The sequence below is a fragment of the Daphnia pulicaria genome, chromosome 4, assembly GCF_021234035.1.
Source record: "Daphnia pulicaria isolate SC F1-1A chromosome 4, SC_F0-13Bv2, whole genome shotgun sequence".
Classification (NCBI taxonomy): domain Eukaryota; kingdom Metazoa; phylum Arthropoda; class Branchiopoda; order Diplostraca; family Daphniidae; genus Daphnia; species Daphnia pulicaria.
In genome coordinates, this window is record NC_060916.1 from 19,977,977 (window position 1) to 20,003,189 (window position 25,213).

A 25,213-nucleotide genomic window follows, 5' to 3' on the forward strand; every position below is an offset into this window, starting at 1 on the left:
TGTGGTGGAATGAAATAAATCTGCTGGCGATAGAAATATGTTGATTGCCTATTCAACAGCTGTTTGCAGTTAAGAGAAGACAAAAGCGCGGCTGGAGAATAAAAGCAGCAGGGACGACAAAATACTTTTCTTCTTCTCGCTCCTAAACAAAGCCAGCAGCTTCTCTCCGCTCTATTTGTTAAGTTCTTTTTTCTTTTCTCGTGTGAAAATAATAAAAGTCCTTATCGCCGACTCGCTATGATAGCAGAGAAGGAACCCCAGGTGGGGGTCAAAGAAAAAACCCTTTTTTTTTGGCCCCCTTGTTCAAAGGTAAATAATCTTGTCAGGAGACCTTGTGTTCTCTTGGGTCCCTTTGGGACTGTGTGACGTGTTCTACCTGTTCGCCGAACACATTCACACACCTAGTTTCAACTGATATCTTCTTCTTTTGACTGGTATAGGTCAGCCAGCACAGCACAGCACACAAACGTTTAAATAAAGAAGAAACATCGTCAATATTATCGATACGGAGATTTTTCTATTCTTTTCTTTTTTTTTTTTGCGGAGCCGCCAAAAAATAAAGTAAAAGATAACAATGAATAAATAAAGTAATATAGGCAAGGTCAAATGTGCTGCAGTGTCAATATATATTCGTCAGAGCCTGTGCCCAAGGTAAAATGTTGACTCATCTTTTCTTATATTTTCATCTTCTTCTCTTATCAGATCATCATCTTTGATTTGGCCTACAAGTAGAGACCTGCTGACGACCATCCGGAAGGATGGATGAGTCATAGCTTTTCTCGTACGAACTTTAACCATGATTATGTCGTTTATTTTTAAAACAAAAGAAAAATTCCTGGGCTCTGGTTTTTCCAAAAAGAAAAAAAAAGAAAAAATGTCGAAAATATTAGTCTAGTTTTCCACCGTTGGAAACATTTTTAACAAGTTGGTGGTGTGTGGATAAGCGATAAGCACCGCCCTCTTCCTTTCGACTATTTTTGTTTGTTGATTTCGTTTTGTCTCTTGTTAAACGTTTGTGTGTTTTCGTTAGAAAAGCGACCGAGTCTGCAGCTCTAAGGAAATGAGATTGATGTCAGCTAGCGCTACGTGACAGTAATACAGGGGGTTGGGGGAAATAACTAAATTGGGCTATCAAACTATAACTCACACTAGTCGTTACATCACGTGGGGAAATCCACGCAAAATTCTTATCATTTTTCTGTGGATTCACCGAAAAAAGAAAATAAAAAATAAAATCAGAAGCGCTATAAAGTATACGTAACTCCACCTACCCAACGACACCTCTCCACTTCCTGCCGTTAGCTCCTCCCACTCTTGTCGGTTAGCCATGGGAAAACCTATTCAACCGTACACAAACCGGGTGGCTGGCCCGCCTCTGATGGTCCTATAACAACTCGTTTGAACTTGATCAATGACAAAAAAATTAAAATAAAACATTTTTCTTTGGTTTCACAGCCTTTTTGTTTCTACATCAGTTTGTCGCAACAACGCAGGTGAAAATAACAAAATGGCGGCTGAGATTTGAGAGAAAAAACTTTTGGCTGTGCCAGAGTCAATTATAAACTGCGTCGTAAAAACCAACGGCTGATGTGTTTACATTGACAAAAAGGAAAACGTTAATAGGTCGCCAACGTCATCTATTTGGAAATAAAACTGTTTGATTTGATAACACGAAAAAATATACATATTGAAGAAATCATTTAAAATAAAAAGTGGGGGGAGCCATTGAAAGAAGAAGGTTATATTAAAAAAAAAAAAATTGAGTATTATTTTATTTGAAAAAAAAAAGTGGGAGGCGAAAAAGAAGGTGGGCATAGCGTCAAGCCACAACAGGAGTAGGTACTAGCACTAGTTGGGTTGAGGGGTGGTGGTGGTGTGGACAGCCCCCCAATTGGAGAGTGGCCCAGAGAGGGCGTTCGCCTAAAGCTGCCGCACCGTTCCCAAAGTCTCTGCTGTAGAAAAGCAGTTGGGTATTCCTGCCTGGCTGAACTTGAGCGGGTATTCACCGTTGGACCAGCGAAGGTAGCGCACAGGTCTGCGAGCACGGCTGCAGCACGGCCACGCCAGTTTGGAAAACAACACAACAAAAAACAATTTTCGTTTTTTAATTATTCACATTTTATAACAGCAACTTTACGAAAACAATTTTTGTTTTTCTGTTGGCTCGATTTTGTTTTTAACAGTGTGACAGTGCGCGTGTCGTGTTTTGGTGCGTCGTGATTTTTTAGTACGTTCGAAAATAGTTTTTTGGCTCCAATTTGGGAGAGAACAACTGAAATACTTTTGGAATTGTGGAGAGTGACAAGTGTCAGTGATTGGGGGCCATGATTGAACGAATCCGATAAAAGTTTGGGATAACTATTTCCCAGTTCAACTCGAATCGCTCGTGTGTCGAAAAGAATTCACAGCCCAAGAGTTTGGTTGGTTTCACCTGCACGACAAAACAGACAACTCTTTTTTTTTTTTGAAAACATCTTCCAGAGAAATTCTATTAGCACAGTGCTGTGCGCCTTCATGTGTTTCAACAGTGAAGTTTCTCTCTCGCGTGTCTGGTAGTAGTGCGTGTGTGTGTGTGTGTGAGTGTACATCGTGTGTGTCAGTGCCTGTGTGTGAGGTGCGTTCTAGATTTTTAAAAATAGAACTTACTACTACTAACTGTTTTTCACCTTCTCAAACGACTTTTATTTTCTTCTTCTTCTTCTTTTCAAATACCTTTTCGTTCTCTTTTGGCTCTTGTGTCTTTTTCATGACATCCAGACACTCGGTCGACATTCTTTCGAGGACATACGTTGCATCATCGTCCGTTTGCAAATGTCATTTTTAACCTTTCTGTTCTTGTTTTATTTATTTTTTTAAATAGAAGTTATGGTCGACAACTTCTGAACTGCATTTTCAGTGGTGGAACAACAACAACTAACCGAGTGTGCCCTTCTTCCTCGTGTCTTGTGCCGTGTGAGAATTGACTTTTTGAAACATCATCAGCCCGAAAAACAGACGAGAAACGGGAGGGAAATGAGAAAGAAGGGACTATCACGCCGCCTTGTGCCAACTCCTGATGGTAAGCCAACGAAACTCGATTATATGATTTGCGTGTGAATTGTTATTATTATGTTTTGGGAATTTCAAACAAAGAATTTTTGCGGGGGATTCGAATTTCGGGTGGGAATGAGTATGGGGGGGAGAGCGACCACCCTGCTGGTGTGTGTGTGTGTTACGACTGATCGTTAACAATCAGAAACAACAAGAAAACAAAACGTCAATGAAAAGAAAACAATGACCCGCGAGAACCGCTTGTAATTTCAATCCTGGCGACATTGTCCTACTAAGAAATATTCGCCACCCACCGACACGTTGTTGTTTTTTTATTAGAGACGCCATTTTTCTCTTTTTCTTTCAGTGCAATTGACTTTTATTCCAATAGAAAATAAAAAAGAAAGATAGACAGAGAGCAACCATTAACTTACTACTACCAGCAGCAGTAGCACCAACCCGAAAAAGAAAAAAGGAAGGAAATGACGGTTGGTCGAATGTTTGTCCGGTCGGTAACCGGCGACCAATCGCATTGCAGGTTAGGTCGTAAAAACTTTAAGAGAGAAAAAGGCCCAGATAGTCTCTCGTTGCTTTTGTAAGGATGGGGGGGAGAATAGAGAGAGGAGCCCCCGTTTCCACGGTGATAAATGAGACGCAGGTGGACACCACACGGTCCCTCCCCTGCCACGGTCGCCATCTTTGCCTCCCATCTTCTCTTGTGTCTTGGAGGCCTCATCTGGTCCTCGTTTACTTCTCTCCCCCCCTTTCTCTTTCTCAGGAGCTGGACCACCTCCTTTTGTCTTCTCGCTCAGGAGATACCAGCAGATAAGGAGCCGTGTGTGCCCGCTGCTTCAGCTCCTATTGTGAGTAAAACCAATCAGAATAGGAGGGAGCACCGGGAGGGAAAATCAAATGACCCTCACTCCTTTTTCTTTTTCGGCTTTTATTTTTTGTTGTTGTGCCCCAGTGTAGGAAACTCAATTCGTTGTACATAGGAAGTCATCCAGGATATAATATCTACCTGCTCATCTCCAATTGGAAGCTAGGGTGAAAATGAGAAAGAACGTGGTTATACTACTACACAGTCACACTCTTAGTGAGTGCTATAGTGTGGGTTGATTGGATTACACATCCGGGAGTGGCTCTCTGAAGTTACTCCTTCCTCCTTTAGTCGACGTCCCTTTTTTCTTTATTTAAAAAAAGAAAATAAAATAGGCGTCGGCAGCGTCCTCGTCATATCTCCTTAGAGACTATAGGAAGAGAAAGGTGAACTGCACACAGGGAAGTGTACAGTGTAGTCGTCGTCGTCGTCGTTGTACCGAGTATATAGGCGTCGGTGTCGTCAAGTCAATCTCCGGGGAAACATCACGCCAGACAGGTCGTTGATCAAAAATGTATGAGGTAGTTTCCACACTCCTCCAGCCGAGGTAGGAGAGGGAGAGAGGGGAGGTGTGTTGTAAGAGCGCGGTTCGCTTTGCTAGACACCTAACCTATAAATATATAAGATGAAAGGCAAAAACCCAACCCCCCACCCTCCCTCACATCTTGTCTACCTCTTTTTGTTCGTGAGAAAATTGGATCAAGTCAGTCCCGCTGGTGGGAACCATGGGTGTGTTGTTTTCATTTATTATTCTGAAACGGTGTTATTAACATAATACAGGGATATGACAAGGCGCCAATGCGTCATGGATATAACACACACACACTCCGTCGTAGTGCGCTCCAACTCGGCGGAATTTCTCAAAAAATTGATCGACTGAAAACAATTTATTTATTTGCGGTGAAATCATTTTCAAGTGTAGTGGATTTTATTTCATCTTCCTTTTTTACTCGGTACAAGAAGAGATGGATGACATCGTTTACCCCCGACGGTGGACTCTACTCATCACTCATGGGGCGAAATGTTGTGTCGTCCAGGGCCTTCTCTCTCTTTCTCTCTATTACCATTTTGGTGTTTTGTTTTGTTTTAATTTGATTTTCTGCTCGTGCGACGCGATTCCAACTCTCTTGGTAGTTCAGCGCCAAGTAGAGTTGTAGTAGCAGATCAATCACTCGTGTGTTGTGTAGGTCGAGGAGATCTGTCCTTATACATTTGGACACGCGCTTGCCCCCCTCTTTTCGCCTGTCTCTTCCGGCTGGATGTAATAAGAAGGATTCTGATCTCATTTCCATCACTTTTTGCGATGATGCGGCACATTTTTTTACCCCCTCCTGCCCTCTTCTTGCGTGCGTGGTTGATATTTATTCGAAAGAAAAAAGGTGGCCAAGTCTTCAATTTCCTTATTGAACGTCAGCGAACGAACGAACGAGAGAGGAAGCCGCCACTTTGCTGCTGACTCGACTGGCTGACTCGTTGTGTGTGTGTGTAGAGAAAACGGAAACTTCTTACAGCGCGGGGATCTATTTATACGTTCCCTGACGACTGGGCCCCCCCCCTCTCTCTCAACTGTTCTGTACTCTCCGTTCGTTCTCTTTTAAAAAACGGACCATTTTTCCCTCTGCTGAATTGTCTATTTTCTTCTTTTTTACTTGATCCGCGCACGCGGTTATTTTTTTTTCTTCTTTTCTGGTTCTTAATTGATCGCTAGAGAGAGGTGTTGTAGAGCAATTCAATCAGCCCCGGAGAAACTCCTTACAAGTCTCGCGCCAGTTCAACTTGATGAGTACATAGCGATTTAATTAGAAAAGGGAAGAAACAAACATTTGAATAAAAGCAACCGCGTAGAGAGAATCGATCCACTCGAGTTAAACCAAAGTCATTGAAGGAAAGAAGAAGAAGAAAAAAACAAGTCGAGTTGCACAAAAAAGGAAAAAGTCGTCTACATCTGTCATGGCTGCTTCTCCTTCTCCTTCAAGGAGGAGCGATGTATAAAAAGGACGTGGAGCGGAAATTGGCAAGGTAAGACGGAGGTTCCGACCTCTTGGCTCAAGCCAAGAAGAGCAGCATAGACGGTTATACCATCGAGATGGCGCCACGCACACACACACTTACACACAACAAAAGAAGGGGGGAAGAAGAAGAAGGAGCCGACATTTTTCTGGGGAGGGAGGATAGATGGATGGAGGGAAGGAGGGCGGACGGGCAGGCAGAGAAAAGGGGCATAATGAGCTGGCGTTGCACGAAGACAAGGTGGAAAATCGATAGAACGCGCTTTACCCTCGCGTATGAGATACTCTTGCGCTCCTTTTTTCTCCTTCCATCTTTTGCTATTCCTTTTAAATCACTAAATACCAAACTGGACTTGAGGCCAGTAGATGGGCACGTTCACACTTATTTGGACATTTGAATCGACTGGAATAAAACTTTTGATTCACGCCGAATCTTTGGGGAATTGGCCAACGGCTCTAGGTAAGCAAGTCCGGCCCGCCTTTTATTTTTCCCTAAAACTCTTCCATCGCAATTTCGTTCTCATCTTTTTATAAGAAACAAGAAAGAAAAGTGAGAGCTAGATAGATAGGGGGAACTGCCAGATGGTCTCGAGTGGTCCATCGTTACGGTCGGCGCACTGTAGAGGGTGCTTGATGATGAAAAGAGTCAGAAGAGAGAAAGAGAAGCCAAAGTGTGCGGCCCGATGATCCAGCTTCCAGTTGACTGGCGGTTCTCTCATCCGGATGTTCCTCTTTCTCTCTGCACTTCTTCTTTTTTCTTCCCTCTTCGTATTCCCTTTTTACCTTCATCCCAAAAGGCAAAAGCGCTGTCCCCCCCCTTTTGATGTGCGCATTCCATCCGCCCGCCCGCCGCTGGATCGTGTAAAAGGCCCCCCGGTCGGATGAAGATCGACAGCAATCGAGTTACGTCGACTACCTTATATATGGATGGGATTTTTCTCTTTCGGGTTTGAGACGCTAGATGACGTAATCTCGTGTTTCCTACCTTGGATTTTTGTGACGGGGGAGGGGAAAAAATCCGGGAAGCGGATTAATTAAAATTCGAATCCCCCTTCCCTCCACAATTCCTTTGGTGCGCTTGGTGATTAGTCGGTTGAAGTAAAATGCCCTTTTCCCCCAGCTTGGCAATAGTTTGCCTGCCGTCAAGTGACTCCCATTCGTTGTGTCTTTTTACATGCAAATGTCATCCCAGAAAGGAGGAAAGAAGGAGGGCACGCAACTTTGGGGTCTTGGATTCGATTCAAAAAGTTTACTTTTCTCTCTTTCTCTCCCCCCTTTTTTTCTTTACTTCTTCTTCCAGCCACCGTTCAAACAGGGCACACGGAATTCCGGCCGGCGCACCGCTATACTGCCTGTGTGTGTGTACCTGTGTGGAATTGATCTTACCTCTAAACCTCCCCGGGAGGAGAAGAGGTTTGTATCTTTTTATCGACGCAGAAACACACAGAGAGAGAAAGAGAAAGAGAGGAAAAAGAGAGTAGAAATGGTGGAAAGTGTAACGAGAGCAAACAGAATTACTCTTTACTTCCCGCCGGATGAGGGGTGGTGGGTATGCTATGGTGGAGAAGACTTAAGGAGAAGGTGGGGTGGGTGAGTGTAGGAAGGAGGGAGGATTGCTTAAAAGGACGAACAGCTGGAGACGTGCCCGAAATGCTCAACGAAATCAGCAGCAGCAGTCTCTCTCCGCTCCGCTCCCGTGTACTATATACACGAACGCTGGGAGAAATGCACCCACGGGTCTGTGTGCGTATGTGTGTGTGTGTGTGTGGGGCGTTTCTTTTTGGATTCCCATTCTACGTCTCTTCATCATGTCCTCTTCTTTCTCTCCCTATTCGTTCGTGCTGTGTGTGTTTTTCTTCTTCGTGTTCGCCAAAGATTGGAGACCTGTGCTGGGTGCACTATGCACCCGCCGACATCGACAATCCTTTTACACACACACAGCACAAGCAGACGATTCCGTATTTATAGGTTGATCTCATCCGATCAACTTGCCAACGGCATTTCGCCCTAGAACGACGGGGAGGATGTTGACTAGTTCGCTCTTGATTGAAAGACAACCTGTTCCAATGTGTAATCTCACGTTCAAAGTCACGAAAGAAAAAATCCTTATCGCTCTTCCCCCCCACTCTAAAACCGCCCCAAACCTTGGCATTTCCTGCCCGTCAAACTGTTTTTTTTTCCAGCAAACGAACAAACTATCGGGAAATTTTTCTCTTAAATTAAACGAAGGTTCATGGGCGATCCCTGTCTCAAGTTCACGGCCAAATTGCGAAAAAGAAAGAGCGGAAAAAGTCTAGTTAAATTTGCGTGTAGCACATCACACAGGAAGTGAACGAACGACGTCTGCTGTTTGTGTGAAAAAGTTGATTGGGTGTATGTATTGGTGTCTCGACTTTCACGCCGATCGGATCTCATCCCTTTTAACTAACTGCCCTCCCTCCCCCGTCGCATTACCGGGAAGAAGAATCCAAAGTCTTTACGTTTCGACCAATCAATCACGTGATGATTGGAACGCATAGCTAACGACGACATAAGGGAACGCAAATCGTCGTGGCTTCTCCGATAACACCAAACACCTTAGTCATCTTGGTGGTGGTGGTGGTGTTGTTGGCACTCGATTTCGCCATGACGAGAAGATGATATTGCACTATACATCCAGTCAGCAAAGAGTGTCTAATCATTTTAGACACTCCGGCATGCGCCACTTTTTTCTCATTAGAAATAGACTGACCAGCAATTAGAAAAGAAAAGAAGACTCGGGTCGCCATATTTCGCCTTAGCTTGGTTTTGGATTTCTTTTTTTTTCTTTTCGTGGAAGGCAAAGAATTCCCGCGATCCATTTGTTTGTTGGCTAGCTACCGGTGCAGACTCGGTTCCGTTCCAATTGGATTCCTTTTCTTTCTCTCTCTTTTTCTCGTCCATCGGCCATTTTTGTTTTCTACTACTACGTACTCCCCTCCTCAGAAAACAAAAGTATCTGCAAATAAGTTTTGACGACTCCTGCGTGTGTGACTCGAGGAAAACAGTCGAGGGGTTCGTTTTCCGGATGGATGGCAACACCTGCGCACCGTCGTCGTAAGACCCTCCTCCTTTCTCCTTGGTTCCTCCTATCATTGTGTTTCAGACGGTAGTTACAAGAGTTTTGTAGCCGAGTAGAAATGGGCTGTTATAAATACCTCGGCTACACAGCCCAGTCAACTCCCTTAAGAGCTTCCATTTCATTTATTTTCCTTTCCAGTCAACGTTTTCGTTTATCTTCTTCGTTTATCTTCTTCTTCTTTTCTCGACTCTGATTGAATTTACTGTGGGCCAGGGGGGGAGAGGAGAAAAAGTTTTCCACCGGGCGGAGAGCACAGGAACGCTTGTCTCTCTCATACAGCGCGAGTTCATTGAAGCCCGTTTAATCGAGGCCTTCTGCTGCGTCCGTCCGTCCTCATCTGATTGGAGGTCTACTACGTCGGGAAAACGCTGACATTCACGTGATGGATGACATGTCAAACTAGGAAACGAAATCAGCCGCATCCGACGTGGAAGTGGAAGCACCGAACGACGGACACACACGGCGGCGGCCTGTAGCTGTGTGTGACGGTTTATGATTTGGCTGCTGGATAACCTCCTCCCCCCTCAGGTTGCGCAATGACTTGAATCGCTAATGAGCCACCACCGCCGTCATCTCAAATGGCCAGTCGTCGTCAAGTTTTCACATCCGGGCCGCTTATTCGAAACTTCGTGTCTATGTGCTGCTCCCCCGCTTCTCTCCCGCTCAACATACAGAAAGTATATACAGCACATACTCGATAGGTACTACTACGTACGACTACTAGTACCGTATTATAAGACTGTGCTGGGCTTGGCGATCCTTAAGGATCCTCGGCCCCTTCCTCCCACTCCCTCCTCTCTACTTCCACCATCAAACAAAGTCGAGGTCACTGCGGACTTAGTTTATAGCTCCGGCACAGTTGGCTCTTGAGGCAGAGTCCATCCATCGGCTCTTATGTGCAGTAGCCATCACCGTTGCTGGTTGGCGGCCTTAGAACAGTATATGTAATCGACGAATAAGATTCGGGAGCGGCGGCTATCGATCCCATTCTGTCTCCGCCAGAGGGGCTTCGATGAATGCACCTGCTCTGTCTATATATGTCGTCTCTCTTGTGTGTGGGCTATACGCCTATACTGTATATACGCTGGAGGTTAGGGTTATTTACTGCCCGGCTGTTGGTTGGCCGTGTCCGGCTTTGCAGAGTCAGGGAGAACGGGGATCCGAAAGGTATTGACTCTTCTGGGCTGGGCCTAAAAAGACAAGAGGTATGTGTAATCCTCATCTCTTCTTCTTCCACTTTCAAGACGTTTCCCGGTGATGGACTCACTGCCCTGTATATAAAAAGTCTTTGTATAATAATAGGAAGCGCCGATGGCTACACACCGAGTCCTATATGTGCGTTGGTTAAGCTTGTTTGATGAAGAAACCGCTTTACTCTCTCATTCACCGTATAATGTACCGCTCAAAGATTTTTTTTTTTTACCGGTGGAAAAATCAGTGGGTTTTATTACATGAAATTGCTTATTTTTTTGGAGGAGGGGGGAAAAGCCTTTTTGAAAATCGCTCTTGTTAAGGGAATGTAATAATAATAACAACTCAACGCAGCTGCGGAAAGATCTTCATTAGCGATAGGCGGCCGTGTTATCTGGAAATCGACTTTGATCGAGGGAAATTGCGTCGTCGACCAAAGTTGCGCCATTCTCTTCTTGCAATATGTGCGTCAATTCGGAATGCTGTTGAAGATATATAATTTGTTGGAAATAGATCCAACTTTGATACAAGTTATTAGAGTTGGTTGCTATTCTCTTGTGTGTTTTGAAAAGCCGTTGACGATCGAGTCGATCCATCTCCGTTCTCTTCTTCTTCTTCTTCTTCTTCTTGTGTGTTTGTGTCGTCTTTTCGACTGGGCTGCTCCTCCTGATGCCCTGATTCTATATAGTGTTGCGGAAGTTCCGGATTCCGGTTTGATACTAGACGCCAAACTCTCGAAGCATAGACGATTTTCTATCTCGGCTCTCTCTCGACTCACTTGTGTGTTTCGTTATGCTCTGTGTGATTCATTCCAGGATTGAATTGGAAATGATCCACCATCCATCAAGGGCACAACTCTCTTGGCCTTTTCCTTGACTCTCTCTAGTGGTGTCCTCCTTTTTTAAATGTATTCCGCGGCGTCGTCCTCCTCTCTGATTTGGTGAGCGCCCTGCGGAATCCCAGGCCTAAAAACTCGAATGGATTTGATTTATTCTTCGTTTCTTTCCTTTTCTCTCTCCCTCTATTTATTATATAATATCTTTTTTCTCTCCCCTATAACGGCGGGAATAAAAAGGGCGATAGAGAGATGCTGTCGCTCTCATCCCGCTCTAAACCGATCATCCATCACGATTTTTGTGAAGTTAAGGAAATAAATCCAATTGGAAAAAGGGAAACGAATGAAAATCCGTGACTCGACTGGGATTTATTTCTTTTACCAGCCCGAAATCTTATCGTTTCAAATTTCCCTTGTTGGTTATGTAAGTTCGCCGCATTTGATTATTCGTGAAGGTGCCGGATGGCGTGAACACGGAGAGAAAAAGAAGAGATACAGTACACGTACAGCTACGCACAAGGCATAATATAATGCTAAAAGGGGTGATAGAGAAAGAGAGAGAGAAAGCAAGGAAATGACGACGATGCATCACGACGGATCGAACGCGCTCACGGTGCAGTTTGCGCTCTTCTTTTTTTGTGTTTCTATTCTGTGCCACCTCCCATCTGTTCTTTTTCTTTTCTTTTTTATCGGAGCCTGCAGTTGTGTGCGCACTTGATGATGAGCGAGAATCATAAGAGAAGGCAGAAGACACACACAAAAAAAGCGCAACCGTGGCTCGATGGCAACGGAGGAAAGAAAAAAGATCGGCGATCAATCTTATCTTCTTCTTTTATTTTTCTTCTGAACGTTGCAGTGCACTCACGAAGGCAGAATGACTTATTTGTTATTTTCTTAAACTATTCGAAATGACAACAGGATGTTAATATAGGAGTTTGCCGAGTTTTGAGGACACGGCGTGTGTGTGATTTGAGTTTTGACCGTTTTTCTTTTGTTTTTGGAAGGGAAAAAAAAAAAATGAGGGCGACTTTTTTTCGGTTGGCTATTCTTGAGAAAATGAAATCAAGATGTGCTGGTGGTGGATATCGGATGACGAGGGGGGTTTACTGTCTAGCAAAACAGCATCCCCTCCGACTTGGATTTTTTGGAGTTTTTCTTCGGCTGTCACAGTGGTAGTTGTTTATACAAATGACTACTGTGCGCGCAGGAGGGGAGGTAGACAGGCTGTGGTTATCATTTCCACATTACATTTTTTCTAGGTCAATGTGTGTCTGATTTTTCTTCTTCTCTTCTCGTCGTTTTTCGATGGCCAGACGGTTTGAAGTTTGTGGTGATGTCATCAGAGGGCCACCTTTCACACAACCCACCAAGTTTTTTGCTCTCATTTTTTTTGGTGGGGAAATGTTGTTTTGTTTGTTTTCTCTCGGTGTGCGTCGCAATGGACTTGGGACTGGCTGACTGGCTGGATTTGATTAGAAGTTGTGCAGTATCTTCTACTTCTTCCTGTCCCCAGCATCTCGTTGATTTCCAGCCTACCAGGGTTGTAAAAAGCGCAGCAACAGCGAAACGGGGCCATTTTCACACGGGAACTTTATCTCCTTGGCAGCTGTTGCTGACTCTCGCCCAGCTTTGCTCATCTCGCGCCCTTCAAGTGGCTCCTGGCCGCCTTATACATAGTGCAGCGAGAGGAGAAGGAGCCGCCTTATTTTATATATATTCCATAGAGCCAGCCTCTGCTCTGCTCTGCTCTGCTTTTTGCCTCCCATATACTCGCACGGCCATCTTCAATGTCTCCTCATCTCTCGACTCCAGTCGAACCGGAGAAAAACCACTTGAAGATGCCACCCTTCACAAGTTTCCGCTTTCTTCCCATTTCACCTCCTCCTAGAGTCGCCTCCTATGCTACGAATTCGTCTCTGACAGCCGCAACTGACATTCACCTGCCTCCCTTCAATGCTGTTTTGCTTTCTTTCTTTCTTCTTTTTTTCCCCCAGGCTCCAACCGGAGCCAAAATTCTTAAACGCCAAATGTCATCCTGGGAAATGCCGTAACCGAATCAAAGTTTTCTTCCATTGGGTTCAGAAGAAAAAAGCCACTCAAGTGATTGGTTTGGAGCGTTACTAAGGCACCTGTTCCGCCATAAGTTGAGACCTGAGAAAGAGGGTGTGGCGAACCCAAATCGAGTCCCCCAATCAGAAAAAGGGCCGTTTTACCTGTGAGCGAACCAACACTCACAGGTGTAAGGGGTGTGCACGTGATAAAAAGGCACACGCAGCACTGCACACTGCTCACCGATTGGTCGGCACCAGGGCAACTGGAACAAAGAGAACAAAGAAACTACACACTCACACACATGTCTCTCTCCCTTGTGAAATAGGGGTACGCTGCATACAGGCGGAAATAAGGAGAGAGAGAGAAGAGTGTGCAGGAGTATAGCGAACGGTAGTAGGAGACAGGTTCCATCCCCAGGCGCCAGGCTGACGGCGGGCGGTGAAGCACAAGAACGAGCAAGGGGGAGGAGGAGCTCTCTGCGTGCGTGTGTGTATATGCGTGTGCGTATAGAATGGAGGGCCGTCGTTTTTGGCTTCTATTTTTATTCTTATTCTTCTTTTTATTACTTACATAGTTTGGTGACAGAAAATCATAATCATAAATTGTTCCAGTCGGCAACATTTTCTCTTTTTTTCCCCCCTTTTATTTTATGATCCATATTTTGGACAGAAAAATTGGATTTCTTGGGAAAGGGAGGAGGGTCCGCACCTTGACCATTAAATCAGGAGTTTCCTTCTACTTCGCCTATTGTTTGTTAACCAATCGGCAAAGTCCCTCCAAAGTCATAAACCGGGAGCACACACAGCAGCAGCAGCAAGAGGAAAAAGATTTAAGAGGGGGGTCTAAGGTTAGACAAAGGAAGGAAGAAAAACGGCCTCGCATTTTCCTCTTCTTTTTGTTTCTATGCCACGACACACCGGCTCCACCCAAATAGAAATAAACACACTCGGCCAGCAGTTTGCGACCGTCAATCCATATAACATATATAACAACATCGTTCCCCCATCTTTCTTTTTTTTTTCTATCGCTTCCACCGTGAAATACCGTTCCATCCCTACACAATCCCAAAGTATTTTTTTCTATTTCTTATTTTACTACTATGGGCAGTCGATTCGGCGTCAATATTATAAATCTGAAACAAGCCCAACAGATTCTTCCCACAGAGAAAGAATAACCTTCCCATATTTTTCGTTCAATGTTGGACGTTTAGTATCGTTTGATATGATTATATTGTCGATAGAGATTATTATTGGGATGTGTGTGTTGTGTGTGTTTCTGTGAGTGAATTATTTATTGGGGGCCGGATGAATGTGTTTGCTAGTTGCTTTTGTCGCCGCTAGATGTGGCGCGTCTATCCAATTTGGCTCGTTCCCGTCCATCCCCACACCGCCGTATCACGACCGGATTTCTGTTTTGATTTGATTTCCTGCAGAGGTTTGTTTTTTCGATTGCGGATGATGACGACGGGATGTTGCAATGAATCTTACGTTGTATATGGATTCATTTCTTCTCTTTCTCGCTCTCACTCGTCTCATCTCTGGCGTTATCCAAATGCCAAAGGTCATCGTCTTTCTGCGGCCGACGGGTGTACCTTGTAACCTTCACGTGGGGTAGTATACGCTAGTTGAGTGTCTGCGTCTGTTTTTGTCGACTACGTGGGAGAGCCGATGGGAATTTGAATCTCGACATCCTTTTTCTCCTTCACTTTCTCATCTAACTCTATTTTATTTTCTTATTTTTTTGAAAATTCCCAAACTTGTTAAAAGAAAAATGCAGATGTATAAAAGAAAACAGGGGACCTGAAGATGCGAGTTGTGTTAAAAACGCTCAACTCTCAAGTACCTCTCACTCTCACAATCTCCAAGTGCCTCTGTGTGTGTGTGTGTGCAAGTTTGTTTTCCTTTTTGCGCCGTTTATTACCCCGTTCGTTTTGAATAAAGTTTCAAGTCCCCGTTTTTTCGCGCTCCTACAACTGCTACTACCCCCTTCTTATATCTGTAAAGCGCAGCCAACGGTTTCTCTCTCTTTCTCTCTCTCTCTCCGGGGGTTGTATAAATACGATTTATACGTAGTACTACACACACGGGGGGTTCCCTTCTTCTTATATGTATAGACACTTTTATTTTATTACACACATGCACATGTATTTATGTATTGATGTGACATGGAAAGAAGCGAGCGATGGGGAGGGAAATGTATAAACAGTAATAAGAGATGATTTGATGGGACCCGGCCCTGTCGTCTTGCATTAGTTTCCCTTCTTTCTTTCTTTCTTTTTTTCTTCTCTCCTACGGGGTTCTGATTCAATTGATTCAATTCACAGATGTAAAACGATGTAGTAGTATAACTCGTGATCCTGACGCCCTAGACAGACGCAACAAAAACAACAAACGGATGGGAGGCAGCACTTGATCAATTCAACAATGGGCTGGCAACTCGGCTGTATAACAGCGGCTGGAGCCATTTCTTATTTTACACCAGCGTTTTCGGCTGGCGGAGGAGGAGGAGGACAGAGAAATGTCATAGAAAAAACTTGACAATTTTTGGCCCATTTGTTATTATTGCTTGGCAACCCTTAGCAATGGCAACAGACACATATAAATATATAAGGCGAAGAAGAGGAGACGACGACAACGGTTGGGTCTCTCTCTCCCGTTTTCTTCGTCTTTGTTTGCCTTCACTGGGGTTTTTTGTTTTGTTTTGTTTTCGGAAGCTTCGTGTTTGTTTTCCCTCATCGCTCGTCCTCATGTATACGTCGAAAGTGCACACTGCCACCCCCGGTAAAATGATAATGATGATGATGGGCCTCGGTTAGAAATCGGAGGCGAACCAATGACTTTTTCTCTCTCTGTTTTGTTGGTAGTCTGAGTGAAAGAAAATGAAGAAGAAGAAGAAGACGAAAAAGGTGTAACACGACTCTTTCGCTCTTGTGTCATATTCTCACGCTCCCCCCTCTCTCTCCCTTTTGGTCCCCTGGACTGGCGTCGCCTAATAAATAGCTTCTTTCCAAGATCCTTTTTCTCTCGCCCCCCTCGCATTGTTTTTCTATCTCATCTTTCGAGTGTTTTTAACGTCCGTAAGTTTATTTCCCTCCTCGGTCCATTTTGATAATGACAAGCGAATTGGTTAAAAACTTCATGAATACTCATTTGTTTTGAGGAGAGCTCACGGGTGGACGAGTCCATTCTTTTTGAAAAGCAGCTCGAACAAAAGCGGTTTTGACTCGATGCCAAATAAGAAAGAAAGAGATTTTTTTATTTGTGTGTGTGTGTGTGTTGTTGTCTCTGGCCTCCCGTTGCGCTGCACAGGGGGCTGAGCCATCTATAAACATTCAATTAACCCAGTGTGGTATGTGAAACAGCTTTGCCTGGCTGCTGAGAGACGGAGAAACGAGACGAGCGAGTTGAGCTAATCAACCGTGGAATTATATGAGGGGAGAGAGAAAAAAAACCTGTCAGCCACACACTTGGTAATTGATTTGCCAGCCGGCCCGGCCGTCAGTCCGTCCCTGTATACACAGCTGCCCCCTGCCGCACGTTACTAGTTTACTAGAGTCACGCACACACTTTTTCACGTCTTTTGAATCATCGTTTGGATTTTTTTCTAAAGAAACAAAGGATTTCCTTTATTTTCTCGGAACTCGGCAAAGTTTTCCTCTGTTTGGATTGGGCGGGCAACAAAGGACCAATAGCCGTTGTCTTAGTGTGAAGGTGGCGCCGCGCACAGGTAGCCGGAAAAAGGGGAGGAGTCGGAAAAACAGGTGGCAGAGAAGCTCTTCTAGCTACCGCTACCTGCTCCATCCGCTTTTCCTATTGGTCGGGGTCCCCCAAAGTCACTTTCCTATTAACTCTATTGGATGGCCAACATTCTTCACTTTCCCATTCCATTTCCTTCTCGGAAAAAAGGAAAGTTGGAAGACGACCCTCTAGAATTCTCTGTATTATATGTGTGCGGAGGGAATACTCTTCATTCACAGGCTAAAGAAACAAAAATAACTGGATGGATAAGAGATTCTAATCTGAAGCGAAAGACACCACCACAGCTTTTTTTATGTGTGCATAGCCAAAAAAAAAAGAAAGTGGCAGGGGAAATATATATCGGGGTGGGTGGGGGATATTAGATAAGAATCAAAGTAATATGCAAACGAAATGTCATCATATAATCCTTGGGGAGGAAGAAGAAGAAGAAGAAACTAGCGGCGTCGCTTTTGCCGGTGAAGCCCAATCTGCGGGGTGATATGTCGTATAATACTTCTTTGCCTTTTTCCTATGTGTTATGTATTGTTTCTTTTGAGACACTCAAACAGCTAGCGCGCGAGAGTCGACGGGAACAAACCAAACAAAAGCCCAAAGCCCAAATCAAAATAGCTCTATAGGGCGACAAGTATAACGTCTTGATATATTGCCCTGATCAAAACTCAGGCCCGCAATGGCTCTCGTTGTTTTGGTTGTGTGATATTTCTTGCTGGTTGGTTGGTTCTCACTTCTCGGCGCCGTCATTCACACGACATTATATTATTCCCGCAGCAACGCCGCATCAATAAATACTCTCGCCCCCGTTTCTTCACTTTCTCTCCTCTTTCTGGGTGGGTGTGAAGAGGAGGAGGGTAGAATTAGACTGGAGAGAGAGAAAGATGACGTAAAGATGTGCTGTGTGGTCGCGGCGGTGGTGGTGGTCGTTTTGTTTCTGCGCTGTTTACCATGCATATATGTATGTGTTGTTATACTACAAGTGATACCGAGCTAGGGAGAAATGGTCGATTGATTAGCATATATACAGGATGAGTTTGCTAGACGCCGGTTACTATACTATTTGCCATCTCAATGTTTTTGTTTTATTCCGGCCATCCACAAACGAATGGCGATTGATAGCCATCGGAACAAAATATCCCCAATGAACTTTATCCTCGCCCGTTGCCCAAGACATTTTCTTCTCCGCCGGATCGGTCGGTCGGGTTTTAGTTCAATGAGAATCCGAAATGAAATGATGAAAATGGGGCAAAAGAGCTTTTGAAATGGAGGAAATGATGAAATGGACACACTTATATTTTGTGTGATGTTTCAATGCATGTTTTGTGGGGGAGGGAATTCGATATCTCGCTGTGTAGTAGTTGCTTGTGCATGTATGTGTGTGTATAAGGTGCAGCAGCGGTGATTGGAGGGGGCCCCTGAATAGAGCTGATGATAAGGTCCGTTGGCTCTTAGATGAAGGGGAACCCAACAACGTCGTCGAGTGCTCGGCTCTCTTTAAAACGTTCCACGCGGCGGTTAAAAGACCCCGAAAACCACACACACATACACATAGCCAGGCTCTCCTTTTCGGCCAAAGAGTATACCCCGAACGCTAGTAGAGCAGATACTTGGAACCGTCCTAGTTGGCCCAAGAGAAAAACACAAAACAACAAAAGGCCATAGGGTTCCCTCGAGTGCCGTCAACATATCCTCTTCCGCTGCTCTCCCTCGAAAACCGCAAGCAGTGGTTAACACACAATTCCTTCCGTTTTGATATTCCCAATTTGAAAAAAACCCAAAACCAAAAAATTGTCTTGCTCTCAAACGAGTAAGACAATCATTGGTGCCTGTCAGAAAGTTTGATTGGACCTCTGAAGATATCTTTTCTGATTCTTCAGGGGCTTTTCATCATTTGATGGCTGGCAAAAACTGCGGCGTAGAGTAGATACACAGTTAACCGCATTATATACGACGACTATACTCTCACGCTGCTGCTGCTGCTGTTGTATATACGTATTATTATTGCCGGCGGGAGGGAAAAAGAGGGGGGCAGATATATAATGTAGGACGTCGTTCAACATGGTGTACTAATCCGCTTTGGTGCCGCTGTTTTGCCATTCCGCTTGCCCGGAATACTGAATTCTTACCCCCGCTATCATGCTGGGCTGGCCTATATATTTTTTTCTTCTTCTTCTTCTTGATTCTCTTGGGCTGATTGGATGGTTGCGTTATATTTACTGATAGCTCATGTCTAGACCGCGGGCGAATCGGGCTGGATGCGTATTTAGTACGTACGCGCCATATACCGGGGAAATATGAAAGCTGTGAGGCGTGTGTGTGTGTGTGTGTGGTTCATCATAGACTTGGAGGATCATTGCCAGCCCAAGCCAAAGAAGAGGAAGAAGAAGAAGTTGTTGGAGGGGCGAAGAAAAGGGCAACTTTTCTCTGCGCTGTCTATATAGGAGAGACTACCTTTTGTCTGTTTTGTTGTCGCAGACAGAGTCATCATCCATCAGGCGTAAGGAGGAGCTGATGGAACGGATGTTTCGGGGAGGCGCTGCAACCCATGTACAGATCGCATCGCCTAGCTTTTTTTTTTATTGATTTATTTTTATTTTGCGCCCACTAAGTATCGAATTAGCCGGGACGGTATTCCGACAGCTGATCTCTTGCCACATCACCTCATCCATCTTGTTCCGCCATAGGGCAGCAGCAACCAGCACATAGTCTATGCCCAGACACACACACCAACAAATCAAAGAAAGACGGGCCAAAAAAACAAAATAAAATAAAAACCAAACCCGTCTAAATACCGACTAAGAAAAATCTCGTATACGTTGCAGCAAAAGTTATTTTTCTTTTCTTTCTTTTTCCCACATCACCGACCCAGTTTGACCGGTCCGACTTGCCTTTCTGTCTCTGTCTCTTTTGTTATTCGTTCGGGGCGACCGCCGCTAACTACCACGGCCACCGACTACTATACAGCGTTTCCCAGGCAAAAGGTTAGACGTCCAATAAGAGCGGGCAACTGCTGTGGCCGAGCTCCTGGCTCCTTCTTATTTTTCCCAACACAGTCGGCTGTTTCTTATATGTGTGTCAGTGATGGAGTGTCGGCGTCCGGACGCTGACAGCCCACACACACACACACATAGCCCTCATGAGTTTTTCAGGGTGGTGTGTGTGTGTGTGTGAGGAGGTGTTGGCCGTGCTGCACACGGCCGACGCCATCGAGGTGCAGATGGGGAGGAGGGTTTTACACACACATAACACATCTTGCCTCAATGATTGATACAACGATATCACGGCATTGTATACACCACACGGCCATTGTACAATACGACTATGACGTAATAACAGCCAGCCTCTGTATTCTCAATTCGCTCAGATTTAAGTGAATTATGCTATTAGACTGAATTCATCAATGTTTCAGTGTTTCACTGGCTGTTGTTACCCTGCTGGATCGACATCCAGCCTCCTTCCGTCTCCTAAGCCTTTCACTTGTCTCTCTCTCTCTCTCCGGAGTATACACAGCAGCAGCAGAGTAATCGGATTGATTGACTTTTGACTACGTATATACACAATAGTAGCACTAGTATATGGCTGTGTATATACTCTCTCAAGTCGCTCCTATTCTCTCCGATTCCTTGGCTGGAGCTGATGAGAGCGACAGGAGCGACGAGAGACAGAGGGAATAAAGGTTAGGCGAGGATGGCACCGGTTTTGATGAGTACACGTCATCGGGATGAGTAGTCAGTCAGTGAGAGAGGATTGAGCCGAGTACACGCACGTAAAGCCTCCAGCTAATGATCTGCACACATTTCCCGACAGAAGAACTTTTGACGAGTAAATAAAAACAAGCAAGGAAAACAATGGAGGATGATGCAGCTACTTTTAGTCTGTAGACTCGAGATAGCCGAGAGCAATTGTTGTTTTCCCCTTTTTATTTTTCCGCCCAAGCTAAGAAGAAGAAAAAGAAGAAAATATTCCCATTTGTCGTCAACAGAAGGAACCGAAATTTCGGTGGCGTTATTTGTGGTCGACCGTGAAACTGCCCCGGTTACTAAAAATATAACAAACAAAAGAGAAACGCACAAAATGTGTGTGTGTGTGCATGTCTCGACCATCTTGCGCTGGTCACTAGGCAACAAACCTCCTTTTTCTCCCCGTTGGTTGTGTAATATTATTAATAAATCAGTACCAGTATACTGTACGACTTGCATGTGTGTGTGTGTGGTGCCGTGCTGCGTGTAATGGGTTACCATAGTCTATTAGTTTTTTTTTCTTCTCTTCTTTTGGGCCCGGCCAGCCAGCGACGGCTACTCTCTTTTATATACATTTATACAATACGCAATAGCAACAATAATAATAATAATAATACCGTCTACGTATATAAATAAAAATGGGTGCGTTGCGCTGAAGCTTGTTCGTCATTAGACGAATATAAAGGCCAGCCGCAGACTGTTTGTCCTCCCCCTCTCTCTCTCCCTCTCTCTTTTAACGTCTCTCGACATATCAACTTTTGCTCTCCTTTCACTGGGTGACCAACTGAGTTAGAAAATATCAACATCCTCCGTCATCCCTTTGACTTCAATAGGAGAGAAACATGTCGAGATTTTCTCTAATTCGATGCGAGTTCCTCCCCTCCCCCACCCGGCTTCTGAGAAACATTCGAAAATTATAGAAATTGTGAAAAGAACCACCCGTCGTCGCCTAAAAAAAGAATTTTCGGGCTGGATGGGACATTCAGGGACGTCGACAGGAGAGACATAAGGGCCGACAGGGACAAAACATGGAAATGGATGACCCCCCGACCGACCGACAAAACAGCCAAACGCACACGAGCAGCAACAGTAACAGCAGCAGCGGAGAGAAAAGGCAACGAATGTCAGTCGTAGTAGTCGACGCTCGACGTCGGCCGCCGTCACAAACGACGGCTATGACGAGTGAAGCGAGCGCCGACGAGGAGCGTTACGTCCGGCTGAGCGTAAACTTTTTCAGGGTGGTTGAGGGCTGGGTGGGTGGACGGAGTGGGGGGGTGGTTTATTCTCTCCACCCGCTTCCGCGTTTGAGCACTTTGTTGTATCATATTCTTTTTTCTTTCCTACTCTTTGGCTCTTCTTCGATGAGAGGGTCATATTTATATTTATATATATGGCGGCTGTCTCCCTATTTTCGCTTTGGGCTGCTATGTAGGCTGTGTACAGGGGTCGGGGGTGGGGGGGTGGGAGTGGGGGGGTTGAGAAGGAATAAGTGATAGAAGCCTCGTTCAATCCCTGTCTGAATTGATTCGAGAGATCTCGGATGTTTTTATGACTCGACTTTTAGTTTTATACCAAAACATTGGCTCCGTTTGTTTTTCACTGGGAGGTCTGAGAGAGAAAATCAGGACACAAAAGCGCGTGCCATATCCAATGTCGTTTCTTTTTTATTTTGTATGTCTTTCCCTCCCTCCCCCACTCCGGACCATTTTGGGATATTTGAAATGGATATTTTTCACGCGCGTTCCTCCTCTTCGCTCCGGAGCAAACGACTCCCTCCCTGCATAAGAGATGATGATGCCGTTTTGTCATCAAAGTTGAAGAGGAATCAATTGGCGTGATGTGTGCTGTGTCAGATGGGAGAGAAGTTGTTTATTTCATCCCCGTCCGATTTGGTCGGCGAAACATTTTGATTGATTAGTCCCAACCCGAATTTCTTTCTTTTTTCTGATGATTTTATTCGTCTTTTTGTTTGCTTGTTTCCCTTTTTTTTTCTTTCTTACACTGCGCCCTTGCTAAGCTACAAATAAGTTGGAAATTCACGGGCCTTGAAAAGTTACAGCGGTGGGACGTTCGGTGATTGAGTGGGACCCTCGTTTCCCGTTGGGGTTGTTGGAAGGGAAAGAAAAGAGGAGAGAAAGAACGAAAGACTTTTTGGGTGATTTCCGCCCTCACCACTGCCGCCACTATATATATACGTCCTGGATTTATTATTATAGCGTACACATTTTCTTGATCTCTCATATTTATATAAATATATATTTCGCCTCCTTTCTCTCTCTGTGTGTGTGTGTTTGCCCATGTCGAAAAAGAAGGAAAAACTTTCAGCGCAGCTGGAAATGACGGGGAATTCCTTCCCTATTTTGATTTCAAATTTTTTTTTTCGCGGGTAGGAAGGAAATTTCTTTGGTAAAATAATTCAACCGTCGTCTGCCAAGTCAAAAGATACAAAAGCCAAGTGGGGAGGAGAAAAAGTGAATAAAAAAAAGGGGGGGATGATGTTGTATAGAATCGGAGGAATAGAGTGAGGTGGGGCGGAAGAAGGTGAGCGAATCCGGTCGGATGGAGTATACATTATATTTATATGGGAGCTGTACCGATGAATACACAGGACACACACAACATGAGGCGCCCGGAATTTTATAGAGAGAGAGATAGAGCCGAGATAAATGTATAAATGTGTGTGTGTGTGTGTAGGATCCGGAAGCTGGATGGCTCGTTTCCGCAACGAGCAGCACTCGAAAAGAGTCTCAAATGCCTCGTGTCTCGCGACTCTCTTGAAAAGGGCGAACAATCAAAGTGGTGGCGAGATCCACAGACAAGCAGCAGTACACGCCCATATTTCCATGTTTATTCTGCACGATCCGGCGATTGAAATTCATTTCTCCAAAAAATTAACAATTTGTTTGTTTTTGTCTTTGTTTGTCTTTTGCAGAAGAGATGATTCACAGCGAAGAGGAGACGACAATGAAGGCGTCGTCGACCAAAATGTTGGAAGGAGCCCCGATCAGCCCCAACGGCTCGTCGGACGCCAATCACAACCTCAACAAACCGCTGTTGGCGACATGTTCTTCTTCCTCCTCTTCGTCATCTTCTTCTTCGTCGTCATCATCGTTTTCTTCCTCCTCGTTCACCACCGCCACCAACAACAAGCCGAGCATCAGAGCCGACAACGTTGTCGCTTCTGATTTCCTCTCCTCGTCTCGTGCCGCAGTCCTCCAGCCGACGCCGACGTCGGTCCACGTCGCCACAGTAGACGGCCGGCCGGAAGACGACGTTGAAGAGGCCGAAGTGGCCACCGAGCCGGAAGAAGTCGAGGAGGAGGAGGAGGAAGAAGAAGAGGATGAAACCACCTCCCCCGAGGGTCAATCCCCAACTCCCCGCGACGTCACTCAACGAATCAAGTACGACACTTGTTCCTCTTTTATAGAATAACAATGTTGAATCAGAAAAATATGAATCACTTTTGATATTAATTCGCTGGTTTTTGTCTGCCATTTTCCCCTGGTGCAACTCGTGCAAAATTGGAACAGCAGCAGCAGCATTTTGTCGGTGGTCAAAGGCGACGTTGATGGACCAGAATCGTCGTCGGGATTGATTCAAGCCACGTCGGGGCAATCCATCAAGAGTGGCAAGAAATCATCCGGCAGCATCCTGGCTCCTAGAGTTCCTTCCAACAAAAACAAGAGCCGCAGCAAAACAGGTTAGTTGCGTTGCGTCTCTTTTTGTTTCATTTTCATTTCATTTTTTCGACTCGAGATTTTTCCGTGATGAGACTCTCCGGTAGTTCACCATCCATCATCTCGTTCGGTATTTTCTCTCCCCTCTTTTTCTTTTGTGATTTGATGCAAGTCGCATGCGAACCGACAGAACATTTGATTCAAAAAGGGGAACGAGGAAAAAAAAAGATTTTTCACAAAAATCATCGTAAAACAAACGGAATGAAATTGTTGAACGATGTCGTAGAATTGGAACATTGACACATGTCGTAGATCCTCTGTTTTACAGTCTCGAATGGCGGATAAGAAAAAAAAACAACAACAAAAAATTGAAATAAAAACGGGGGGAAAAAAGAAAAGATCCAATGATATTAAGCGATATGTTAGAACTACTACGTCGAAAGATTGCTGTTGTTCTCCCGTTCTTTTTTATTTGCGTTTTTTTTTGTTTCTTTTTCCCTGAGCTCGTGCCAGTACACACATCGTCCAGATGATCCGATTGTGTTCTATGGTGTTGTCTGTGTGTTTTTCTTTGCTCGGTGCCTCGGTGGCCAGGGCCAGCAGCCGAGAGGGTAGAGCACAGCTTCTAAAAGTAAGACTGAGGATGATGGCCGACGACAGTATGACAGCTGTTGAGGGGAGAGGGAGGCAAGAGGTCTGGCACACACACTCTCATCGTTGTCTATCGTAGGGAGAGGCCCGTGATTCGATTACGGGTGTTATGTGTTCCACCATCCGAAGAAACGGGAGCAGGTTCTTTCTTTTTTTTCCTTCTTCTTCTTCTTCTTCTTCTTCTTTCCTTTTTGGATCTTCTCCCTGACACGATCCACTTTACGTTATGACCTCTTGTAGAGCTGCGTCCGGGCGCTCTTTAGCCCATGAAATCCGATTAATATGCGCATTACTGG

General features: G+C 44.9%; 1 protein-coding gene across 4 annotated transcripts in view; it reads left to right on the forward strand.

Moving 5' to 3' along the window:
• Positions 1-1,979: 1,979 nt before the first annotated feature.
• Positions 1,980-25,213, forward strand: part of LOC124337853 (zinc finger protein 1-like) — a 43,673-nt gene continuing 20,439 nt past the window's right edge. The window contains exons 1-4 of one of the 4 annotated variants that reach the window (XM_046791860.1): positions 1,980-2,614; positions 2,861-3,058; positions 23,522-23,990; positions 24,117-24,289. In XM_046791860.1, coding sequence (XP_046647816.1) covers positions 3,013-3,058; positions 23,522-23,990; positions 24,117-24,289 — 688 coding nt within the window. In that variant the 5' untranslated portion in view covers positions 1,980-2,614; positions 2,861-3,012. Of the gene's footprint in view, positions 2,615-2,860; positions 3,059-11,129; positions 11,151-23,521; positions 23,991-24,116; positions 24,290-25,213 lie in introns of those variants that run through there. The other 3 variants (XM_046791862.1, XM_046791861.1, XM_046791863.1) reach the window with 3 other exon arrangements.